Here is a 20,100-nt window from a genome sequence, read left to right on the forward strand (position 1 = left end):
CTGGATGGCATCACCAACTCGATGGACATGAGTTTGAGTGAACTCTGGGAGTTGATGATGGACAGGGAGGCCTGGCGTGCTGCGATTCATGGGGTCACAAGGAGTTGGACACGACTGAGCGACTGAACTGAACTGAAGCTGCCATTGTGAATTTGGCAAAAACAGAGCCTGCTCTCCCTTTGATCCCAATTTCCTAATCACTGTCCTCACTTCCTGTGTGCTAGTGAAAAGGCAAGAGCAATTTACACTGCTTCTGTGCACACCTCGCGAGATTAGGCTTATCTACAATAGACATTTGCTAACCTAGCTTTTGTACACGCCTGGTCTCTCAGTCACACTAATAAAACTTTACAGATCCCTCACTTCCAGTAACTTAAATCATTTTCTATAGCCAGGCATATACTGGATAATATCACTTACCTTTATCTACTCAGTTTCCCTCATCCTTCTAAGACCAGCTTAGCAGACACAATTACTACTTTCAGACAGCAAAAATGTGACCTTTTAAAATTTCATTTTAAAAACTACAACAATTTATCTTAAATAAGGCAACTGCCGATCAGTTGCAAACTGATGAAACAAACTACACACTACTTTAAAACCTTCTGTATTCAAACTTGGTTCACATCTCCTGGCAACTATTTTTAAATCCTTATTTTTGTCTTGTACTTAGTAAAGGTTTCTGTTAACCAAATGTCTCTTCTCTTCCCTCATGAGAATGTCCAATTAGTTGAAGTCTGGAAGGACCTCTCTTCTTCACAAATACAGAGGAGATGTATAGACTTTAAAACAACTCAATTCCAAATTCTTTCACTAGGTGCCAACACGATTATAACAACATAACCCAAACTTCCTCAGGGAGTATTTTTCAGAACTAATTTTTAGAATTAATCATGACAAAGTCTTGTGTTCCATGAATATGTTTCCTGAAGTGACAATTTATAAATTCGACGATTACACATATGTGAGAAACCAGCTCACACCTGTGACATCTTAACACTGTACAGGTGTTTTGACATCTGCCCCCTCCCTCCATATTTAGTCTCTTTGAAATGACAGGGAAAAAACCAACCAATCACAGGTTTAATGGGTTTAATAAGTTTACCCCTTCAGTTCCTATTTGCAGCACCCAATATTCCTTTGAAACACCAGACAGACCCAGCAGTGGCCAACAGTCAAGATCAGACCTCCAGAGTTTAAAAGTTCAGGTTCTCTGAGTATCCGTGTTGCAGTGGCACTTGTCCGAAATTGGTACCTCCCTATCTCTGGGGAGCTTTAAATGTACCAGTGAAAAAAGCTTTTTCCCCTGCAAGGGGAAGAAGGAAAGTCATTCCTCAAACCCAATGGAGATCTGGCTGAGGTCTTTCTTCTGTCCCGTGTCTTCAGGCTTGTGTTTTTGTTTTGTTTGTTTTTTTGCAGTGGAGCAAGAGACCAAAATCTAACCTGAGTTACAAGAAACAAGACAGTGATGGCTATAAAGGGAGTGACCAGGAGCAGCGGAGCCACCTGTCCCTCCCACATCCAATATATGTGCTTCACAGAAAAACAAAAAAACAGGTCCACAAAACACAACAGCTAAAATTACAAAAATCCATTCATCCAAGGGCGGTGGGAGGCAGAAAGGGTAAATGGAAGGGAAATGGCACAGGGAGAAAAAGTATTCAAATCAGTCCAGGCACGGGGCTGGCAAATGCTAGAAAAGAGCTGCAGAAAAACCTGTGGTCCTTTCAGACTCACCAGTGTTTAAAATCCATACTGGTCGCAAGAAGATTCTGCCTTACGTGCACCAGAGACAAAAATCTGGATTCCTCAGAGAGAAGGGAATGTGGGCAGGGCCCTTGGCAGGGTGGGCCCTGCCTTCCCTGGGAGAGGTGGAGGTGAACCAGAGAAGAGCCGCCACAGCATCCTTCCGATCCCACCCGGCCCCTCCAGATGGCGGGTGACCAACTCAGCGGCCTGTGGCAGCCTTCAGTTTGGCAGGAGACGGGTGTGGCGAGGGTAATTTTTCTGCAGAAGTGGAGCTGCTCAGGGCCGACTGTAGGTAGACCGTCTTATGGAAGAGTCTGTTGCTTAAGAAAACCACCAAGGAGAAGAGGCGCAACTGGAAAAGGCTGCAAGGCAAGAGAGACCCAACCTGTTAGACCGGCCAGCTGAGAAAAACCGTTTTAATCATTTGGCCACTTATTTGACTATTTTCAATTTAAAATGATACAGGGGAAAACAAGACCACTGAAATTTGATTAAGCGACTATAGATATTGGACACGCAGATTAAACAGGTAGCAACTACAGAAAGCGCTGGGATTGTCACTGTCAGGAGGGCCGTGGAATCGGGTTCGATCCCTGATCCAGGAGGATCCCACATGCCACGGAGCAACCAAGCGCGTGCACCACAACTACTGAGCCTGTGATCTAGAGCCCACGATCCGCAGCACGAGAGAAGCCACTGCAACGAGAAGCCCGTGCACTGCAACTAGAGAGAAGCCCCTGCTCGCCGCAAACAGAAAAAAGCCCATGCAGCAGCAAAGACCCAGCACAGCCAAAATAAAGACTTCAAGCTGTGGTCTGAAGATATCATATGCTAGGTATGGTTCACTTGCAGGAGAGTTCCAAGAGAAAGTCAATTACGCTAAGATACACACTTAACATTAGTGGATAGCAAGAACATGTGAGACCCTAAAGCAGACTGGAAATTTTTCTAATGCATGTGTCCTCACTGACTTAACCAAAACTGTCAAAAGATTGAGTTTTTTTCTGAAGTGATCTAATTTCCAGAGTGCTACTATTGCTAAAGATTCAGTTTTAAAATACTGTTTTGTTATCATTATCAATAAACTCATGTGGCCACATCACATGACCCAGTATTTTTAAAAATGTGGCCATTCTTACAAAATGAGCTTAACTACAGGTATAGGCGTCTTATTCAGTGAACTGTTACATTTTAAGAATATGTATAAATATGTATAATAGCATCAATTTTTGAAACAGAAATGCACACATATGCATGGGGAAAATCTTGGGATATATCCCAAAAGTGCTACTCTCATAAAACTGTATATTAATATTTTCCTGCAATGTGAGGAAAATAATGTCACAAACTTCAGCAACTTTTCAGTTGTAGAATAAGCACCCTATAGTGTGTTAATGACTGAAACTGTAATTGTCTTCAGGTTGTGGCCTAGTCTGTCAAGTTCTGCTAGACAGAATTGTAAAATTGTTTCCTTAATAAACATTTTTCTCATTTGTAAAAAAAAAAAAAAGCATCAGTTATACAGTTTTTTTAAAAAACTGTAAAAATGTCTCATTCACATAACTGCAGTGTTACAACCCCAGTATTTTAGACAGAAAATACTTGCTACATTTTAGCTAATACTGGCTAATACTTACTATGCTTTGCCAGGGGTCTTTGCTTCATTGGCGCTGATAATGAATAAAGGAAAGAGGATAGAGAAGAGGCAGCCACTGTTTGTGAGGGAAAAAAAAAAGAATTAGTCACCTTCAAAATAGCCATGACTTTGAAGATATTAGAAGCCCAAAGTTAGTTACCTCCAGTGCTAAATAGCATGGCTTGATGGACCCTTAATCTATCAAACATATGTTTAAAATTTTTTTTTTTTAAAAAAAGGATTTTTCTAAACACAGGCTATGTTTAACATTGTTCCAGGAAGCAACATAGAAGAAAGAATATGGGATATAGGATCATGCAGACAATATTTTAATGCTAGGAATTCCTTGGCAGTCCAATGGTTACAATTTCATGCTTCCACGGCAGGGGGGCTAAGATCCTGCATTCTTTAATGTGTGGCCCCCCACAAAAAATAAAATAATGCTAACTGACAGACATCTGTGACTATCTGTCAGGGAGAAAAATCCTACAGACCTCTAGACGGCCAAGTAAAAATGCAGAATGCCTAGCACAGAACCAGTGCACTCAAGGCGCTCCCTACACTGAGTTATTATTGCTATTATTATTACTTTTTTTTAAACTAGTTCCCGCCAAGTCCTTGCAGTCCAATTACCTGACAATGTAGGAGGACTGCATTGCTGTGAGGAAAGCCAGGGGCAAACCAAATCCAAAGTAGTAAGGCCAGTTCCTTTCTATGTTTGATAAGCGCTGGTGCATTTCAATTCCTAAAACAAGGAGCCAACATAATTAGGCTGCGTTACCTCCTTTTAGTCAAATGACTAAATATCACTGACAATTTATTTGAGGTTTAAGTTTTAGGTTCAGATCTGCTATTTACAATACAACTAAAGTATACTGGAATTGCCCAAATCCCATAAAGCTTCCATGCAAAGATTTTACAACTGAACCATCACAATTCAAAGCTGGCAAGCCAAGTGAATTCTGCATTCAATACCAGCAGCATCATATGTCAGTATTAGTTTTGAACAAAGCAAGATATATCAAAAAAAAAAAAAAGGCAGCCATCCTCTAGAAATCAATTAATCTCTTTCAACCATCCACACCCCAAATATACCAAGGACTTTCAACATATCCCTCAAATGATCTGTATGCACCAGCATCAAACTAACTTCTCTGATTCAGAATAACTGGGGCTTTTACGCCACCTTATGGCTCTGTCAGAGCTACATGACATTGAGCTCCACAGGGTAGTCCTACAGGGCTACACCCCCCAGCACCAAAGGGTTAAAAAAAACCTCTAAGCCAAATGTAAGTCCCCTCTTGACAAAAAGGCTGCTTCATCCCAATGATGGGTTTGCCAAGGGCCTCAGTGTTGAAGAATTTAAGAAGTTTCCTTGGCAGCACCATTTCCAAACTGGGCCTCCAAGCTCTTGAGTTTCTTTGGACAGGCTTACCTTTATTGAACCAACGATATTCGAAGCAGTATAGTGAGTAGAGGAGAGACATATGCAGGAGACTAACCAGCTGACCAACAAGATGGATGGGAAAGAGACTCACAAACATCCCCTGAAGAACAAGTATGGAAAAGCTTAATTCCAACACTTCAGAGACCTAACACTGTTCACCTGTCACTCTGAGTTATTGCTCTCGCTCTCTACCCAGACAGCCAGAGAGCTGCTTCTAAAGTTTCTAAAAGAGCAGGTGAGTGCAGAAGGCTCAGGGTGGCTGGTAAGAGCAGGTAAATTCATGTTGTTTTTTTTTAAAATAATTTTATGATTTTAAAAGTCTCTAGTTGTTTCTATGAAAAATGATTTAAAAATCAATACCTCCCATAAACATATCTGCTCAGTATAAACGGGATACCCTGTTTTTGTGAAGCTCCCTCTAGTGGATCTTTCTTTAATCCGCCCATGTGCCCAGAAGGCCAGTCTCACCTGGAGAAGGAAGAGAGCCTGAAGCAAGAGGTTGAAGAGCATGTCAGCAATTATTTTGCTGACACTAGGAAATGGGTGAGGTTTCCTCCCAGATACCTCGAAAGCCAAGTCCGCTATATCCTGCAAGAGAGAAAAGAGCTCACCAAAACGTTCAGTCACTCATTCGTGTCCGACTCTGCAACCCCATGAACCGCAGCACGCCAGGCCTCCCTGTCCATCACAAATCCCCGGAGTTCACCCAAACCCATGTCCATTGAGTAGGTGATGCCATCGAACCATCTCATCCTCTGTCGTCCCCTTCTCCTCCCGCCCTCAATCTTTCCCAACATCAGGGTCTTTTCCAATGAGTCAGCTCTTATCAAGTGGCCAACGTATTGGAGTTTCTGCTTCAACATCAGTCCCTCCAATGAACACCCAGGACTGATCTTCTTTAGGATGGACTGGTTGGATCTCCCTGCAGTCCAAGGGACTCTCAGGAGTCTTCTCCAACACCACAGTTCAAAAGCATCAATTCTTCGGTGCTCAGCCTTCTTTCGAGTCCAACTCTCACATGTCCACTGGAAAAACCATAGCCTTTACTAGACAGACCTTTGTTGGCAAAGTACTATCTCTGCTTTTTAATATGCTGTCTAGGTTGGTCATAACTTCCTTCCAAGGAGCAAGCGTCTTTTGATTTCGTGGCTGCAATCACCATCCGTGGTGGTTTTGGAGTCCAGAAAAATAAAGTCAGCCACTGTGTCCACTGTTTCCCCATCTATTTGCCATGAATTAAATGGCTTAATTATCCATCCCCAAAGTGAAGGCCACTAATTTGCCATGAGACCTACCAGGGGAGAAAAGCCCCTGGACACCTGGCCATGAGACACCCTTGTGAACTGAGAGAATAATTTCATTTTACAAGAGCCCAGAGCTCACCCGCTGGCTGCCTGACCAAGAAAAGTTCAGGCTGTGGAGTCGCTCCCTACGTAGCTACTAAATTGACAGACTGAAATCTGCCACCTGGTGACCAATCATGCCGTCAGACCCAGACTCCATGCTGCCCTGGACCGACCTGAAACCAAATCGCGTTGACAACTTTGCTGAGCACAAAGAGGGGGAGCACCCAGAGAGCACTGAAAATTGATGTGAGGAAGAACTCCAGCCACGACCAGACATCCCCGTGTAGCGATGGGTCACCTAGGACAGCAGGGAGGGCTTATTAGTTTACCTGGAGAAAGGGAAAGCCAGAAGACCAAAGGAGCATCCCCTGATTTGTGACCGTGCTTCCCCTCCACACACACACACCTTTGCTTCTTGCCAGCACATCACTGTACCTGTGCCAGGTAGTCTTACTTTGTCATAGAAACACCACATTCTGGCCATGACTCCAATTCAGAGTGGCCATGGATATGTGCTGCTTACTCGGACACAAAAGTGCCCACTTGGTGGTGGCCGACAGGTCAGTGACTAGTGGTCACTGGATGCAGGAATCCGCCTGAGTTCATATTCCAGCTTCGCCACTTACTAATGGGTTAACCTTGGTAACCAATTTGCATTTCCTCATCTACAAAACGGTATCCACAGCAATACCTACTCAAAGGGTTGCTGAGAGATTTGACTTAGAGGAATCTGCCTTGCAAAGCAGGGGACAGGGGTTTGATCCCTGGTCACAGAACTAAGACCCCACATGCCTCAGGGCAAATAAGACCTGATGCAGTCAAACAAATAAATACATAAAAAACCTAAAGCTCCGGGTTCAAAGTAAGTGTCCAATAAACTGAGAGAGACAGGAAAAACCTCCCCCCTCTATCCTGGGCAGAGAGCACAGAGCAACGGAGTTACTTACCAATAATCTGGGCCGTTACTGATTGAAGGACAGGAATAAACACTCGATAAAACAAGAGGAGACTGAACTAAAGGAGAAAAGCAACAAGGTAAGCATCAAAAGCCCTTCTTTAAAACAACAATTTCAAGTTTCAGCGTACTCATTTTCCAGATGGAAGTGCCTTTTATCAATCAGGAGTCCTGCAGTGGCATCAAAACCGGACTCACTGTTCTTTACCAGTCCTCCAGCGAGAGGCACACACCTGACACTGCCTAGGCTGCTCTTTACCAGTCCTCCAGCGAGAGGCACACACCTGACACTGCCCATGGAAACAAACTTTGGGGGCACAGGAGCACAAGTCAATCAGTATTCGTGCCAAGACTAAGAACGCAGCCATATTTTATTAATTAAAACTAACACCTAAAAACATCTGTGAAATGTTTAGATTAACAAGTTGAATTATACTGAATTTCAAGTCAAAGAAAATATTTTGACTCTTTGTTTTTCAAAGTACTCAAATTTCTCCTGGGGCTGTGTTGGTTCTCGGTCAACTGTAGACAACTTTCTGGTGTGAGTTTCCACAGTAATCAGTTTGAGGACACTGCTATGACCAGCTGACGGGAGAGCCTTGCTCATGTCCATCTGTCCCTCCCCTTTGAGCCTCCACAGTCACTCTGAACCAAAATGTCCAGACAATGTCATGAGAAATTGTTACCTATGACAATAAAACTTGTTAAGTCATTTAACAAAAGAGTGTATGTGCAGGGCTGTCCCTGACATTTACATACAAGAAGTCTGAGGGGACATAAAATGACTGAAAATGCACAGAATCCCGAGTGATGGCCTTAGGAATGTATTACTACGTGAAAGTTACCTGTCTCAGGTTTAAGAAGACAGCTGAGAACCATGAACACTGCAACAACCTGAATAAAGATGCTTCCAAGGCACTTGGAATTTGAGGAAAAAGAACTTACCCAGAAAACTCCACCATTCCAAGCGCAGCACTGAAAAATTCTGCTCACAATACGTGGTTCACTGGAAAAGACCACATGTGTTTAGCTCAACAGGTATATAGGCTATTTCCATATTGTCATTCAGCAGCTCTGTAGCAGCATATTATTTTTTAGCACCTATTGTTCTTCCAATGTTCTCTCCTAATATCAATGGGAAAGGCTAAGAATATTTCAAGAGAAGCATTTTTTTCTTAAAAACAAAACAAACAAATAAACTCCTTTATTTCCTAAGTCCAAGACTGGAGAAGATTAGAAGGGAATGTCAGGTTCTTTTATCAAATTCCACATAGGTGCTCCTAGAAGCATCCACTCAGCCAAAAATATTTTTTATGCTTCTCTATTCACCATTCTTGGAGAAGGAAATGGCAACCCACTCTAGTATTCTTGCCTAGGAAATCCCATGGACAGGAGCCTGGTGGGCTATAGCCCCTGGGGTCGCAAAGACGGACATAACTTAGCAACTAAAACAACGATATTCATCATTCTGATTTCTTTTAGACACCACAATATTGTGAACAAGGATTACTGCTAGACCTCAGTTTAATTCAGTGTGAGGGAAGTGGGGAAAAATCACCTGTAAATTTTATGGGGAGAGAGTACAAAAGACAAATAATGCGGTACTGAAACTCCACATCATTATGTAGTGTCTGAATTTTATGCTCAATCTGATCACTTCCTAAAGTGCCCCCCTACCCCCGACTGGAAGGGAGTTCAGATGCTCCCTGACCTCAGCCTCCACTCCTTACCTCTCCTGCTTCCTCTCTATGCTCTGGGCTCTCCTCTGAGCCAGGATACTGCTTGCCCTTCTTCGACGCTGCTCCTCTCTCTTTTGTTGAATTCGAGCATCTAGCTTTGAGATGGTACAAATTCCCCAGATGGAGTCTTTGATTCCCTGTCGACACGAGTATTTATTATTTTTAAAGAGGGAAAATTATGGATCAGAAGACTTCTCAAAGTTAGATACAATGAAATAATAGTGTAAATCATTCTACTTAGTTTGCTACAAGGCTGAAGTGACCCTTGATATTCTTCTGTTTAGAAATCATTCCCAATTTACAGAAGAGTTGCAAGAATGAAGAAATTCCTAATATCCTTTCTCGAAATCACCAGTTGCTGTGCCACACTGTTATTTACGGGCTTCCCTGGTGGCTCAGAGGTTAAAGAGTCTGCCTCCAATGCAGGAGACCTGGGTTCGATCCCTGTGTCAGGAAGATCCCCTGGAGAAGGAAATGGTAACCACTCCAGTATTCTTGCCTGGAGAATCCCATGGATGGAGAAGCCTGGTAGGCTACGGTCCACAGGGTCGCAAAGAGTCAGACATGACTGAGCGACTTCACTGTATACATATATACTCATTTCTTTCTGGATCATTTGAGTAGGTTGCTATATCGTGTCTCTTTACTTACAACTGTTCATTGTGTATTTCCTAAGAACAATGATATTCCTTAATACAAGATCAGTTCAGTCAGTTCAGTTGCTCAGTCGTGTCCAACTCTTTGCGATCCCCATGAACCGCAGCATGCCAGGCCTCCCTGTCCATCACCAACTCCCGGAGTCCACCCAAACCCATGTCCATTGAGTCGGTGATGCCATCCATCCATCTCATCCTCTGTCGTCCCCTTCTCCTGCCCTCAATCTTTCCCAGCATCAGAGTCTTTTCCAATGAGTTCATACTACAATTTCCCCATTTGTCTCCGAAATGCCCTCTACAGCATTTTTACCCACCGCATACCAGACATCAGTTCAGAATCACACTTTGCACTTAGCTCTAGTATCTCTTTAGTCTCCCTCCATTAGGAACAGCTCTATAGCTGTCTTTCTTTTTGAAGTATACACGTCAGTTATTTTATGCGGTGCCCTCAATTTAGGTTTGTGACTCATGATTAGACCCCAGGTTACACATTTTTAGCAGGAGTTATCACCTAAGGGGGGCTTCCCAGGTGGCTCAGTGGTAAAGAATCCACATGCCAGTACAAGAGACATGGGATTGAATCCTGGGTCGGGAAGATCCCCAGAGAAGGAAACGGCAACCCACTCAAGTATCCTTGCATGGGAAATCCCAGAGAGAGGAGTCTGGTGGACTGTAGTCCATGAGGTCGAAAAAGAGTTAGACACGACACAGCGATGAAACAACAAGAATCACATAAGTGATGGTGTGCCTTTCCAGGTGTTACACCCAGAAGCACGTGATGTCTGTGTTGGCCCTTGCAGGTGACACTGATTCTACATATTTGGAAGGTGTTATCCAGCTCCATTGTATGGCTGCAAATTTTTCTCCTTGCAACCAGTAAGGAATCTGTGGGCAGACATTTCTGAGACCAGGCAAATATCCTGCTCATCAAGTCCTCTTCCCTAGATTTGGGCATCAATTAACAAGTCTTGATCAAACCAATCTTGAATAACACGTTGCAAAATAGTGGTTTTCTAATCCGTCTAAGAGTTACCAATACTGTTAAGCCAAGTTATAGCCTTCCTTTATACTCTTCTAATATCAGTTGAATGCCTACAAGTATGATTTACATCCTGTATCAAACCAGTGATACAAGGATAGATTAAACACTGGTCTCCAAAAAGGACCAGGGCTGGACCAAGGCTGAAGAAGACACAAAGAAATAATTAGCATAAAAGTATGAAAAGCTATTGCTGAGTAAGACAGAAACAGCATGGCAGTATAGCTGGAGAAGAATGTCTTTAAACATGTATGGCGAGGGAGAGAATGATTAAGTCTATAAGTCACTGACGGGACCACTTGCCAATAACTGTAAGAGCCTCAGTGGTAGAAAGGTTACTGTCATTACCACGAACATTAGACCTGCCTATTACCCAGTTCAAAGGACTACCCTCATTCATCGACCCACTTTCATATCGAGCGTCCTTAATGAGCTAGACATCAGTCATATGGACGTGCTTAAGAAACTCATAACTCGGCAGGAAAAGTACGTAAGTAAACAACAACAACAATGTATAGTTTAGTAAGTGCCAGAACAGTTTTATATCCAAAGTAGAGAGGGAAGAACTAGGGTATTCAACATCATCAAGAAGCAGAAAAAGGTATTCTAGAAACAATGGTCAACCTGGATTTAAGAATGACATTTTCTCCTATTATGAGCAAAAACAAATTTTAGAGAAAATTGTCAGAATACAGAGAAATGGACACGTTTATGAACTACACACTGAAAGGAGCATACATTGGCAAGGTTCACATGATCTTTTACCTATGAGTAATGTTTATTCTTATTTTGCTTTTTAACTTGAGTCTTCCACCAACAGTTTAAAATTTTAAGATCATTAAGTTCAAGTGGCTTAAGGCCTAGCATGTGCCAGAATGACGACAGGATCCCCACCTCTGATACTTGCAGTCTGTCTGAGGCAGACAAACACACAAAGTGCGTGCTGTATAACTGATCCACAGTTGACATTTTATCGCACAAGAACGGCAAGACAAGGATGTAAGGTATTAAAAGAAGGTCACATTGCATGAATTCGCTTTGGCCCTTCTAAGATATTCCTTCAATTCCACCTCTTTTAATCAAAGGAAATAAACTTATAAACACTCCCACTCCCAGGCAGAACTGGTCTCTCTCCTGCCCTCAAGAATAAAGCGACAGGGGCTCCAACTAGGGCACTGGACCTCAGACATCATCATAACGGAATGTCACACGATAGATCATTCGGGTTACTGGGTCCTAAACAGACCTTTATGGCTCTGTTGATTAGGGGGTCCTAAATGTCCCTTTAATGGGACATTTTCCTAGAGCATCATCATCTCCGCCTTGTAGATTGGAGAATAAGAGAGGTTCTATACTGTAGATCCAAACAAAGTAGGTTAGGTATTAGCATTACACCAATGTTCATTGCTTGGTTTTCAACAATATACCACAGTTACATAAGATGGCAATATTAGGAGAACCTGGTGAAGGATACAGTGGAGCTCTCTGTATGACCCTACAACTTTTCTGCAAGTCTAAAATTATTCCAAAATAAAGTTTAGGGAATTCCCTTGTGGTCCGGTGGTTAGGACTCCATGCTCTCAAGGTTAAGGGCCCGATTCAATCCCTAGTAGGGGAACTAAGATTCCACAATTCACTTGGCATGGTAAAAAAAAAAAATACAGTTTTAAAAAAAAAAAGACGGTCTGGGCCCAAGCTGAACAGGGTCCCCATACTAGAGACATTCACTAGACAGGTCTCCCCAAGTTTCTGTGAGATGCAGGATAATTCCTCTCTCTTGAGTAGTATGGATTAGAGTGAAAACCTGTATGTGAAGAATCCAACAAATATAACAACACTACGTAACAGATTTTCTAGTCCGTTCCTGCAGCAAAAGGGTCAGAAGAAGACTGGACGTACTCACCCTGGCAAGGTCCTGCAGAAAGGTTTTGACACTGTCAGCCATCTCTTTACCGCCCAAACTATCAGCTACACAAAGGAGAGAGAAGTGTCCCCAGATTTTTCATTATGAAGGACCTGCAAATAGATGGAGTATAATCAAGGAAAAATATTTATCTTCAGGTTACATGACGACGTTTTCCACATACTTGTCTAACAGGAGTGCAGTAGATTCTATCAGTTGCATAGATACCAGCAAGTGAACCAAGTGAGATTACAGCTGCAACTGCTGAAAAACCTGAAATCAACCATTTTTAAGTCACTTACCTACCTTTCACTTTTATTCGGGGTAAATGTGCTCTTGGACCAGTAGCCTCTTCTCTGGGCCATGATGTCCCTAACTATTCCTCCTCCGTCGTCATTCAGTTGCTAAGTTGTACCCAACTCTGTGACCCGTGAACTGCAACACACCAGGCTTTCCTGTCTTTCACTATCTCCCAGAGTTCGCGCAAACTCATGTCCACTGAGTCGATGACGCCATCCAATCATCCCTGTCACCCTCTTCTCTTCCTGCCCTCTATCCTTCCCAGCATCAGGGTCTTTTCCAATGAGTTGCATCAGGTTACCATCCCTTCTACATGTCCCAAGTATTTTTGAGATCCAAGATCATGAGTGACAATTACACTTCAATATCCTCTTAAGCAATATTTGTGCTTGAAGTTACGTGAATGCAAATACAAGAGCAAGATGAAAGTTCTAACAAAATTGTTAAATACGCACTTCATACACGGGGCCCTCCGGCAGAGGTAAGTTTGGATGATGATGTGAAATTTCCCGCCAAGACCCTCAAATATGCCTTTCCTGTTTTCCAACTTTAAATATATACATACATATGTAAAATTTTAATAAGCATGCAAAAAATAATAAATTTTAAACTAGGCCAAAAAAAGGTTAAGTTCACATATACAAATATTCTTTAACACACTATAACTTTCCCACTGTATTTTTTGAATCCATCTATGTCTCTGTAAACAACTCAACTTTGCTCCTTTTTACGGCTGAGTAGTACTCCACTGTTGTACTTCCTCTGTTGATGAGTATCTAGGTTGTTTACATGTCTTGGCTATTGTAAACAGTGCCGTAATGAACATAGGGTTGCGTGGGTCTTTTTGCGTGTGACTTTTTGAGTTACGGTTTTCTCTGGGTTCCCATTGTATTTTTTTATTAGGTGAGTGAAAAACCTAGCTTCACAAAATAATAACTTGAAAGTTCACATGTATAAATATTCTTAGAATATTATGCTCCCAAGTAATGTGTTTAAGGTGAACGAAGAACCCATTTTCAAAAATTTAATTAAGAACTTGGGATTCTAAACTTCTCAAATGTGACTTAATCAATCTGAGATATCCTCAGTTTAAGAGAGAGCGCATAATGACAGTATCACAGGCAGCTTCTATAAATCTCAAATTTCAAAACATAAGCACCCTTTGCTTAATGACCACTTCATCAAACTATACCTTACTGACCCAACTGGACTACTGCCACCCAGAACAGGAAGAGCAGGGAATACAGCAGTAGGAAGGCAACTTGCCCAACACTGTATGTTCCATCTGCTCCTTGGGTCAAATCCTACACAGATACACTCAGAGTCAGGTGAACAGTTAATGCTCATGATGATACATAAGACACTGGTTGCTAAAGACTATCACAGATTCACTCTTAATCGTCTACTTCCTCATCGATGAATTAAGGGTATTAAATTTCTTCCTAGGTGTTGAGTATACAGTGCAATAACATGAAAATAAAACCTTAACTTCTAATATAAACATAATCCTACTACAGAATGAGCTAGTTTGGGAGTTTAAGGAAACAGATTACTTAGTCTGGATTTCTCATAAGGCCCTGACACAACTTGAAGCGTGTTGGTCCTAATTCAAGGGGAAGAGCTCTGTTATCTGAACCATGGCCATTAACACCTGGCTTCTGCAGGGCTTCCCTTGTGGCTCAGCTGGTAAAGAATCCGCCTGCCATGTGGGAGACCTGGGTTCCATCCCTGGGTTGGGACGATCCCCTGGAGAAGGGAAAGGCTACCCACTCCAGTATTCTGGCCTGGAGAATTTCATGGACTATACAGTCCGTGGGGTAGCAAAGAGTCAGGCACGACTGAGCGACTTTCACTCTGCAGGTAACAAGTCGCGAGTTACCTACTGACCAACAGGGGCTTTTGAGGACAAGTCACTTCAATTTTACACGGAGACCCTAGCAGCCTTGCTACAGAAATAGGTGAATTATCCGGTTTGACAAAAAAGGTCAGATATGGAGAAAAACCTGCCACAACTGGGGACCAGAGACTGAATAATAATACGGAGGGAATCCTCGAACTGAGGTGAAAATAAATGAGATACATCTAGTTCATATTTCACAGACGGAGGAACTGAGTCTCTGAAGTTAAATGGCTTGCCCAAGATTACAGCACGCGAAAGGCTACAGAGAACTTCAAAACCCCGGTATTCCAACCCTCAGTCGAGACTGTCTACTCAAGCTTTGCAATGAGGAATTTTAACCAGAGCATCCCAGGGACAAAATGTTTCTTACGCCTGTAAACACAGCTGGCCATTAAATTCCTAAGCAGTCATGAGAACTGACCGAGTATCTACTGAGGCACAGTCCTGTACTTTCATTTCTAAGTCACTAAACCCAAGTCCGGAAGGCAGGTGGCTGTCACATCCCACTCCAGGTCCGCTAAAGGTAAGCATCCTCTCTTCTCACCGGGCTCCGCGGACGCTCGGAACCCACAGGTCCCTTCGGACCCGTCTCCCTGCAGCTCCTGGGCAAACTCCAGTGGAGGCTGGTCTCTCTCGGCAACCAGAGCCGTGCACGAGGCGCGGGGCAAGCTCACTTCCCGTCACATGGTGAGCTAAACCGAGCCGCGCCGCACCTGGGCAGAGGTTCGCCCGCGTCTGCCGGCTGCGTCCCCCGCCCCAGCCCCGTCCCGCCGCCGAGGCACTTTCCGGTTCTGGATCCCCGCCCGCAGCCTCCGCCCGCACCTCCCATCCCCGCGCTCGGGCCCTGCTGCCCTCCCACGCCCTCGCCGCCCCAGCCGCCGGGGTCCACCCCGCGAGCGTGCTGCGCGGCGCCAGAGCCTGGCTCGGCCGAGCTGCACCTACCCGGGAGCTTCGCCGCCGCGGCTCCGGCTCCGGCTCCAGCCGGATCTCTCGCCCACCGAGGGCCCGCTAGTCTCCTCCGAGCCCCTCCACACTGGGTCGCACGCTCCCGCCCGGGCGCTGCCAGGGCCGGGGCCGCTGCGCCCGCACTGGGCATGCCCGGGCCGCACGGGGCCGCTGGGAAGTTGGGCGGGCGCCGAGTTCAGCGGCCCAGGAGGAGGGGGCGGGGCCACGGCGGAGGAGGGGCGGGGCTACGTGCGGACGCAGCCTGGAAATGCCGGCGGTGCGCAGAACCAGTTCCGCGCGCCTGGTCTGTCGGCGCCGCTTTCCCGGACGCTGTTCCTCCACCGTCGCCCGGTTGCCCTCCTTCCTGATCCAGTATCTATCAACAGTTCTTTGCTCTCTCTTTTTTACTTCTCCGAGGTTGCCTGTCTTTCTTTTATAAAGCCTAACAACGGAACAATAAGATGCAGAAGTCATTTTGATCTATTTGGTTAGAGATTTTCTATAACCAAAGAGTACTAAGGAATGCTGGGTTTAAATCAAGCTCATTCACCTATTAAGAATAAAATGACTAAGAATAGGTCAGTGGGCCTTCCCTGGTGGTCCGGTGGCTGAGGCTCCCGCGCTCCCAACGCAGCGGATAAGGGTTTGATCCCTGGTCAGGGAACTAGATCTCACATGCCACAGCTAAAATCTGCTCCTGCTGCTGCTGCTAAGTCGCTTCAGTCGTGTCCGACTCTGTGCGACCCCATAGACGGCAGCCCACCAGGCTCCACCGTCCCTGGGATTCTCCAGGCAAGAACACTGAAGTGGGTTGCCATTCCCTTCTCCAAGGCGTGAAAGTGAAAAGTGAAAGCAAAGTCGCTCAGTCGTGTCAGACTCTTCGCGACCCCATGGACCACAGCCCACCAGGCTCCTCCATCCAGGGGATTCTCCAGGCAAGAGTACTGGAGTGGATTGCCATTGCCTTCTCCAACTAAAATCTGGCGCAGCCAAATAAATAAATAAATATTAAAAAAAAAAAATAAGAAGAATAGGTCAAGCTGCCATGCAGTTTAGCTGCATTAGACTTTGTCTTCTGGCAGCACAGTGTTGGCTGAGATGAAAACGGTCAAGTAAATAGAAATGAAACTGTTTTCACCTCTGAGGCCCCACTCTGTCTACCCCAGGGCGTCGAACCATCAAGCCTGACTTATAACCTTTTTCTCCCCTATTCCCAACCTCCTGTATCTCTCACTCCACATATTTTTTCTTTCCATTTCCGTTTTCCTTCACCTCTAGGTGTGCTTAGAGCTGCTCTGCTCGGGCCACCAATAGAATCAGAATTTTACAACTAGAAGCTATTTAGTATAATCTTACATAGTGTAAGCCCAGATGTCTTCTGACTTACTCAAGGTCAGTGACAAATACCCAGACCTCTTGACTCTCCTTGAGTTAGTTACTGACCTCTTCTTCCCTGACCAACTTCCAGCCCCATTCCAGAATAGCCAAGACCCCTACCCTGAGCCTGTGGAAACTACCGGGAAGACTGTCCCGGAGTAGAAACTAACAAGATGGGAGAAGAAAACTAAGTGTTGAGAATAGCACAAGCCTCTGAAATAAAGGGCCAACCTGGAATTTATATATGTAAACCCCTTGGGAGGGGAACTTTTTTCTTATTTGTTTTGCCTTGGCAATAATTTCATTTTCACTAAGAATAGATCTATGAATATCCAGTCAAGTTTCCTTTTCTTATAAATCTACTGCTTGATTTTTTCCACAATTAAAGAGAATGGAAAGGTGGAGCAGGAAGAGGTCTCATCTCACTTGCCTTCCCTCTCAGGATGCCTGTTTCGTGTTGCCTGATAAATTGTTTCATGTATGTTGTCTGTTTTACTTAATGCATTTATTTTATTTTTTGGCTATACCTCACAGTTTGCAGGATCTTAGTTACCCAACCAGAGAGCGAACCTGCACCCCTTGCAGTGGAAGCATGGAGTCTTAACCACACCAGGGAAGTCCCTGTGTTGTCTGTTTTTGTATTGTTTCAAATGGAAGGTGAATTCAGGTCCTGTTACTGCATTGTGGCCAGGAAAGGAATTCCCCTTCCTACTTAATTTGAGTCATAATTACTCTGCAGGGCTTCATAGGTGGTGCTAGTTGTAAAGAACCCTCCTGCCAATGCAGGAGATATAAGAGACTCGGGTTCAATCCCTGGGTTGGGAAGATGCCCTGGAAAAGGGAATGGCAACCCACTCCAGTATTCTTGCCTGGAGAGTTCCATGCACAGAGAAGCCTGGCGGGCTAAGGTCCATGAGGTTGCAAAAGAGTCGGACATGACTGAGTGAGTTAACACTTAAAGTCATCACAAAGAGGAGACAATCCTAAACTTCCTTTTTGTCACAAGAGTAAATATCTTCAACTATTTGTTATAAGGAACTACATAGAAATGATTTTTATTTCTTTTGGAACTTAATTTTGATTAAAATATAAGCAGGTCATCTGCTGAGTCTTAGCTATCTTGTTATAAAGAGATTTAAGTGGTTTAATGATAAACTGATTATTGTAATTATTACAGTAGCAGTGATTCCTCCAAGCTGCAGCCTTTCTCAAAAGTGTGAATTTAACTGCTTTATATAAAATGGATAACTAGTAAGGACCTACTGTAGAGGATAGGAAACGCTGCTCAATGTTCTGTGGCACCCTATATGGAAGGGGAGCTCGGGGGAGAACCAACACATGTATATGTATGGCTGAGTTGCTCTGCCATGCACCTGAAACATGTCATGGTCCGGGTGCAGGTTGGAAAAGAATTTCCAGACATGAGGCAGAGTGAAAGAAGAATCAAGTTTATTAGAGTGGTGAGGGGAGAGTCGCTGCCAGCACAGGGGGCCAGCTTCCTGATAGTCAGAGAGAGCTGATGTTGAACAGGGGTCCTTGATTCATTTTTGTACCCAGGGTGTAAGGAGCAGGATAGGGGTCTTGGATGAGGCAGTTATATGGGAGGGAGGGCGGGAGAGAAAGACATACCTTCTCCCTATATGCGGAAGGAGAGGAGACAGGTTATGCTGGTCAGGAGGACCTGAAATTCATTAAGAGTTACAACATTGGGGATGGGAGGGAAGGATAATAAAGGTCTGGTTTTTCCATTCCTGTATTCCAAGACCCTCCTTGGTTTTATCTGCTCTTTCCTCCTTCAGTTCAGTTCGTTGCTCAGTCATGTCCGACGCTTTGGACATATTGGACGCCAGCCCTCTCTGTCCAACACCAACTCACAGGAGTTTGCTAAAACTCATGTCCATCGAGTTGGTGATATCATCCAGCCATCTCATCCTCTGTCGCCCCCCTCTCCTCCCACCTTCAATCTTCCCCAGCATCAGGGTCTTTTCCAGTGAGTCAGTTCTTCGCATCAGGTGGCCAAAGTATTGGAGTTTCAGTTTCAGCATCAGTCCTTCCAATGAATATTCAGGGCTGATTTCCATTAGGATGCACTGGTTGGATATCCTGGCAGTCCAAGGGACTCAAGAGTCTTCTCCAACCTCAGTTCAAAAGCATCAATTCTTTGGCGCTCAGCTTTCTTTATAGTCCAACTCTCACATACATACATGACTACTGGAAAAACCATAGCTTTGACTAGATGGATCTTTCTTCACAAAGTAATGTCTCTGTTTTTTAATATGCTGTCTAGGTTGGTTATAACTTTTCTTCCAAAGAGCAAGCATTTTTTAATTTCATGGCTGCAGTCACCATCTGCAGTGATTTTGGAGCCCAAAAAAATAAAGTCTGTCACTGTTTCTGCTGTTTCCCCATCTATTTGCCATGAAGTGATAGGACCAGATGCCATGATCTTAGTTTTCTGAATGTTGAGTTTTAAGCCAACTTTTTCACTCTCCTCTTTCACTTTCATCAAGAGGCTCTTTAGTTCCTCTTAGCTTTCTGCCATAATGGTGGTGTAATCTGCATATCTGAGGTTATTGATATTTCTCCCTGCAATCTTGATTCCAGCTTATGTTTCATCCAGCCCAGTGTTTCTCGTGATGTACTCTGCATATAAGTTAAATAAGCAGGGTGACAATATACAACCTTGATGTACACCTTTCCCAATTTGGAACCTGTCTGTTGTTCCATGTCCAGTTCTAACTGTTGCTTCTTGACCTGCATAGATTTCTCAGGAGAAAGGACAGGTGATTTGGTATTCCCATCTCTTGAAAAATCTTCCACAGTTTGTTGTGATCCACACAGTCAAAGGCTTTGGCATAGTCAGTAAAGCAGAAGTAGATGTTTTTCTGGAACTCTCTTGCTTTTTTGATGATCCAGCAGATGTTGGCAATTTGATCTCTGGTCCCTTTGCCTTTCCTAAATCCAACTTGAACATCTGGAAGTTCTCGGTTCACATACTGCTGAAGCCTGGCTTGGAGAATTTTGAGTATTATTTTGCTAGCGTTCATGATAAGTGCAATTGTGCAGTAGTTTGAACATTCTTTGGCATTGCCTTTCTTTGGGATTGGA

The 20,100-nt window shown here is 44.0% G+C and overlaps 1 protein-coding gene across 1 annotated transcript; it reads right to left on the reverse strand.

The window, feature by feature from the left end:
• Nucleotides 1-1,066: 1,066 nt before the first annotated feature.
• EI24 (EI24, autophagy associated transmembrane protein) lies at nucleotides 1,067-15,811 on the reverse strand. The gene is made up of 11 exons (XM_027531668.1): nucleotides 15,613-15,811; nucleotides 12,471-12,583; nucleotides 8,864-9,009; nucleotides 8,079-8,139; nucleotides 7,126-7,192; nucleotides 6,352-6,476; nucleotides 5,301-5,420; nucleotides 4,821-4,932; nucleotides 4,019-4,130; nucleotides 3,387-3,461; nucleotides 1,067-2,111 (listed from the first exon to the last, which is right to left on the reverse strand). The coding sequence occupies exons 2-11, from the start codon at nucleotides 12,510-12,512 to the stop codon at nucleotides 1,949-1,951; spliced, it is 1,023 nt and encodes a 340-aa protein (XP_027387469.1). The 5' UTR covers nucleotides 12,513-12,583; nucleotides 15,613-15,811; the 3' UTR covers nucleotides 1,067-1,948.
• Between the last annotated feature and the right edge of the window lie 4,289 nt (nucleotides 15,812-20,100).

Source organism: Bos indicus x Bos taurus, chromosome 29 (assembly GCF_003369695.1).
Source record: "Bos indicus x Bos taurus breed Angus x Brahman F1 hybrid chromosome 29, Bos_hybrid_MaternalHap_v2.0, whole genome shotgun sequence".
In the NCBI taxonomy this organism is placed as follows: Eukaryota; Metazoa; Chordata; class Mammalia; order Artiodactyla; family Bovidae; genus Bos; species Bos indicus x Bos taurus.

Coding starts and splice junctions, on each gene's coding strand:
- EI24 (XM_027531668.1), bottom strand. CDS start 12,512: ATGGCTGACAGTGTCAAAACCTTTCTGCAGGACCTTGCCAGG. Junction 6,477..7,125: donor AGTAACGGCCCAGATTATTG/GTAAGTAACTCC, acceptor CTGCTGTCCTAG/GTGACCCATCGCTACACGGG. Junction 4,131..4,820: donor ATATCGTTGGTTCAATAAAG/GTAAGCCTGTCC, acceptor TCCTTGTTTTAG/GAATTGAAATGCACCAGCGC.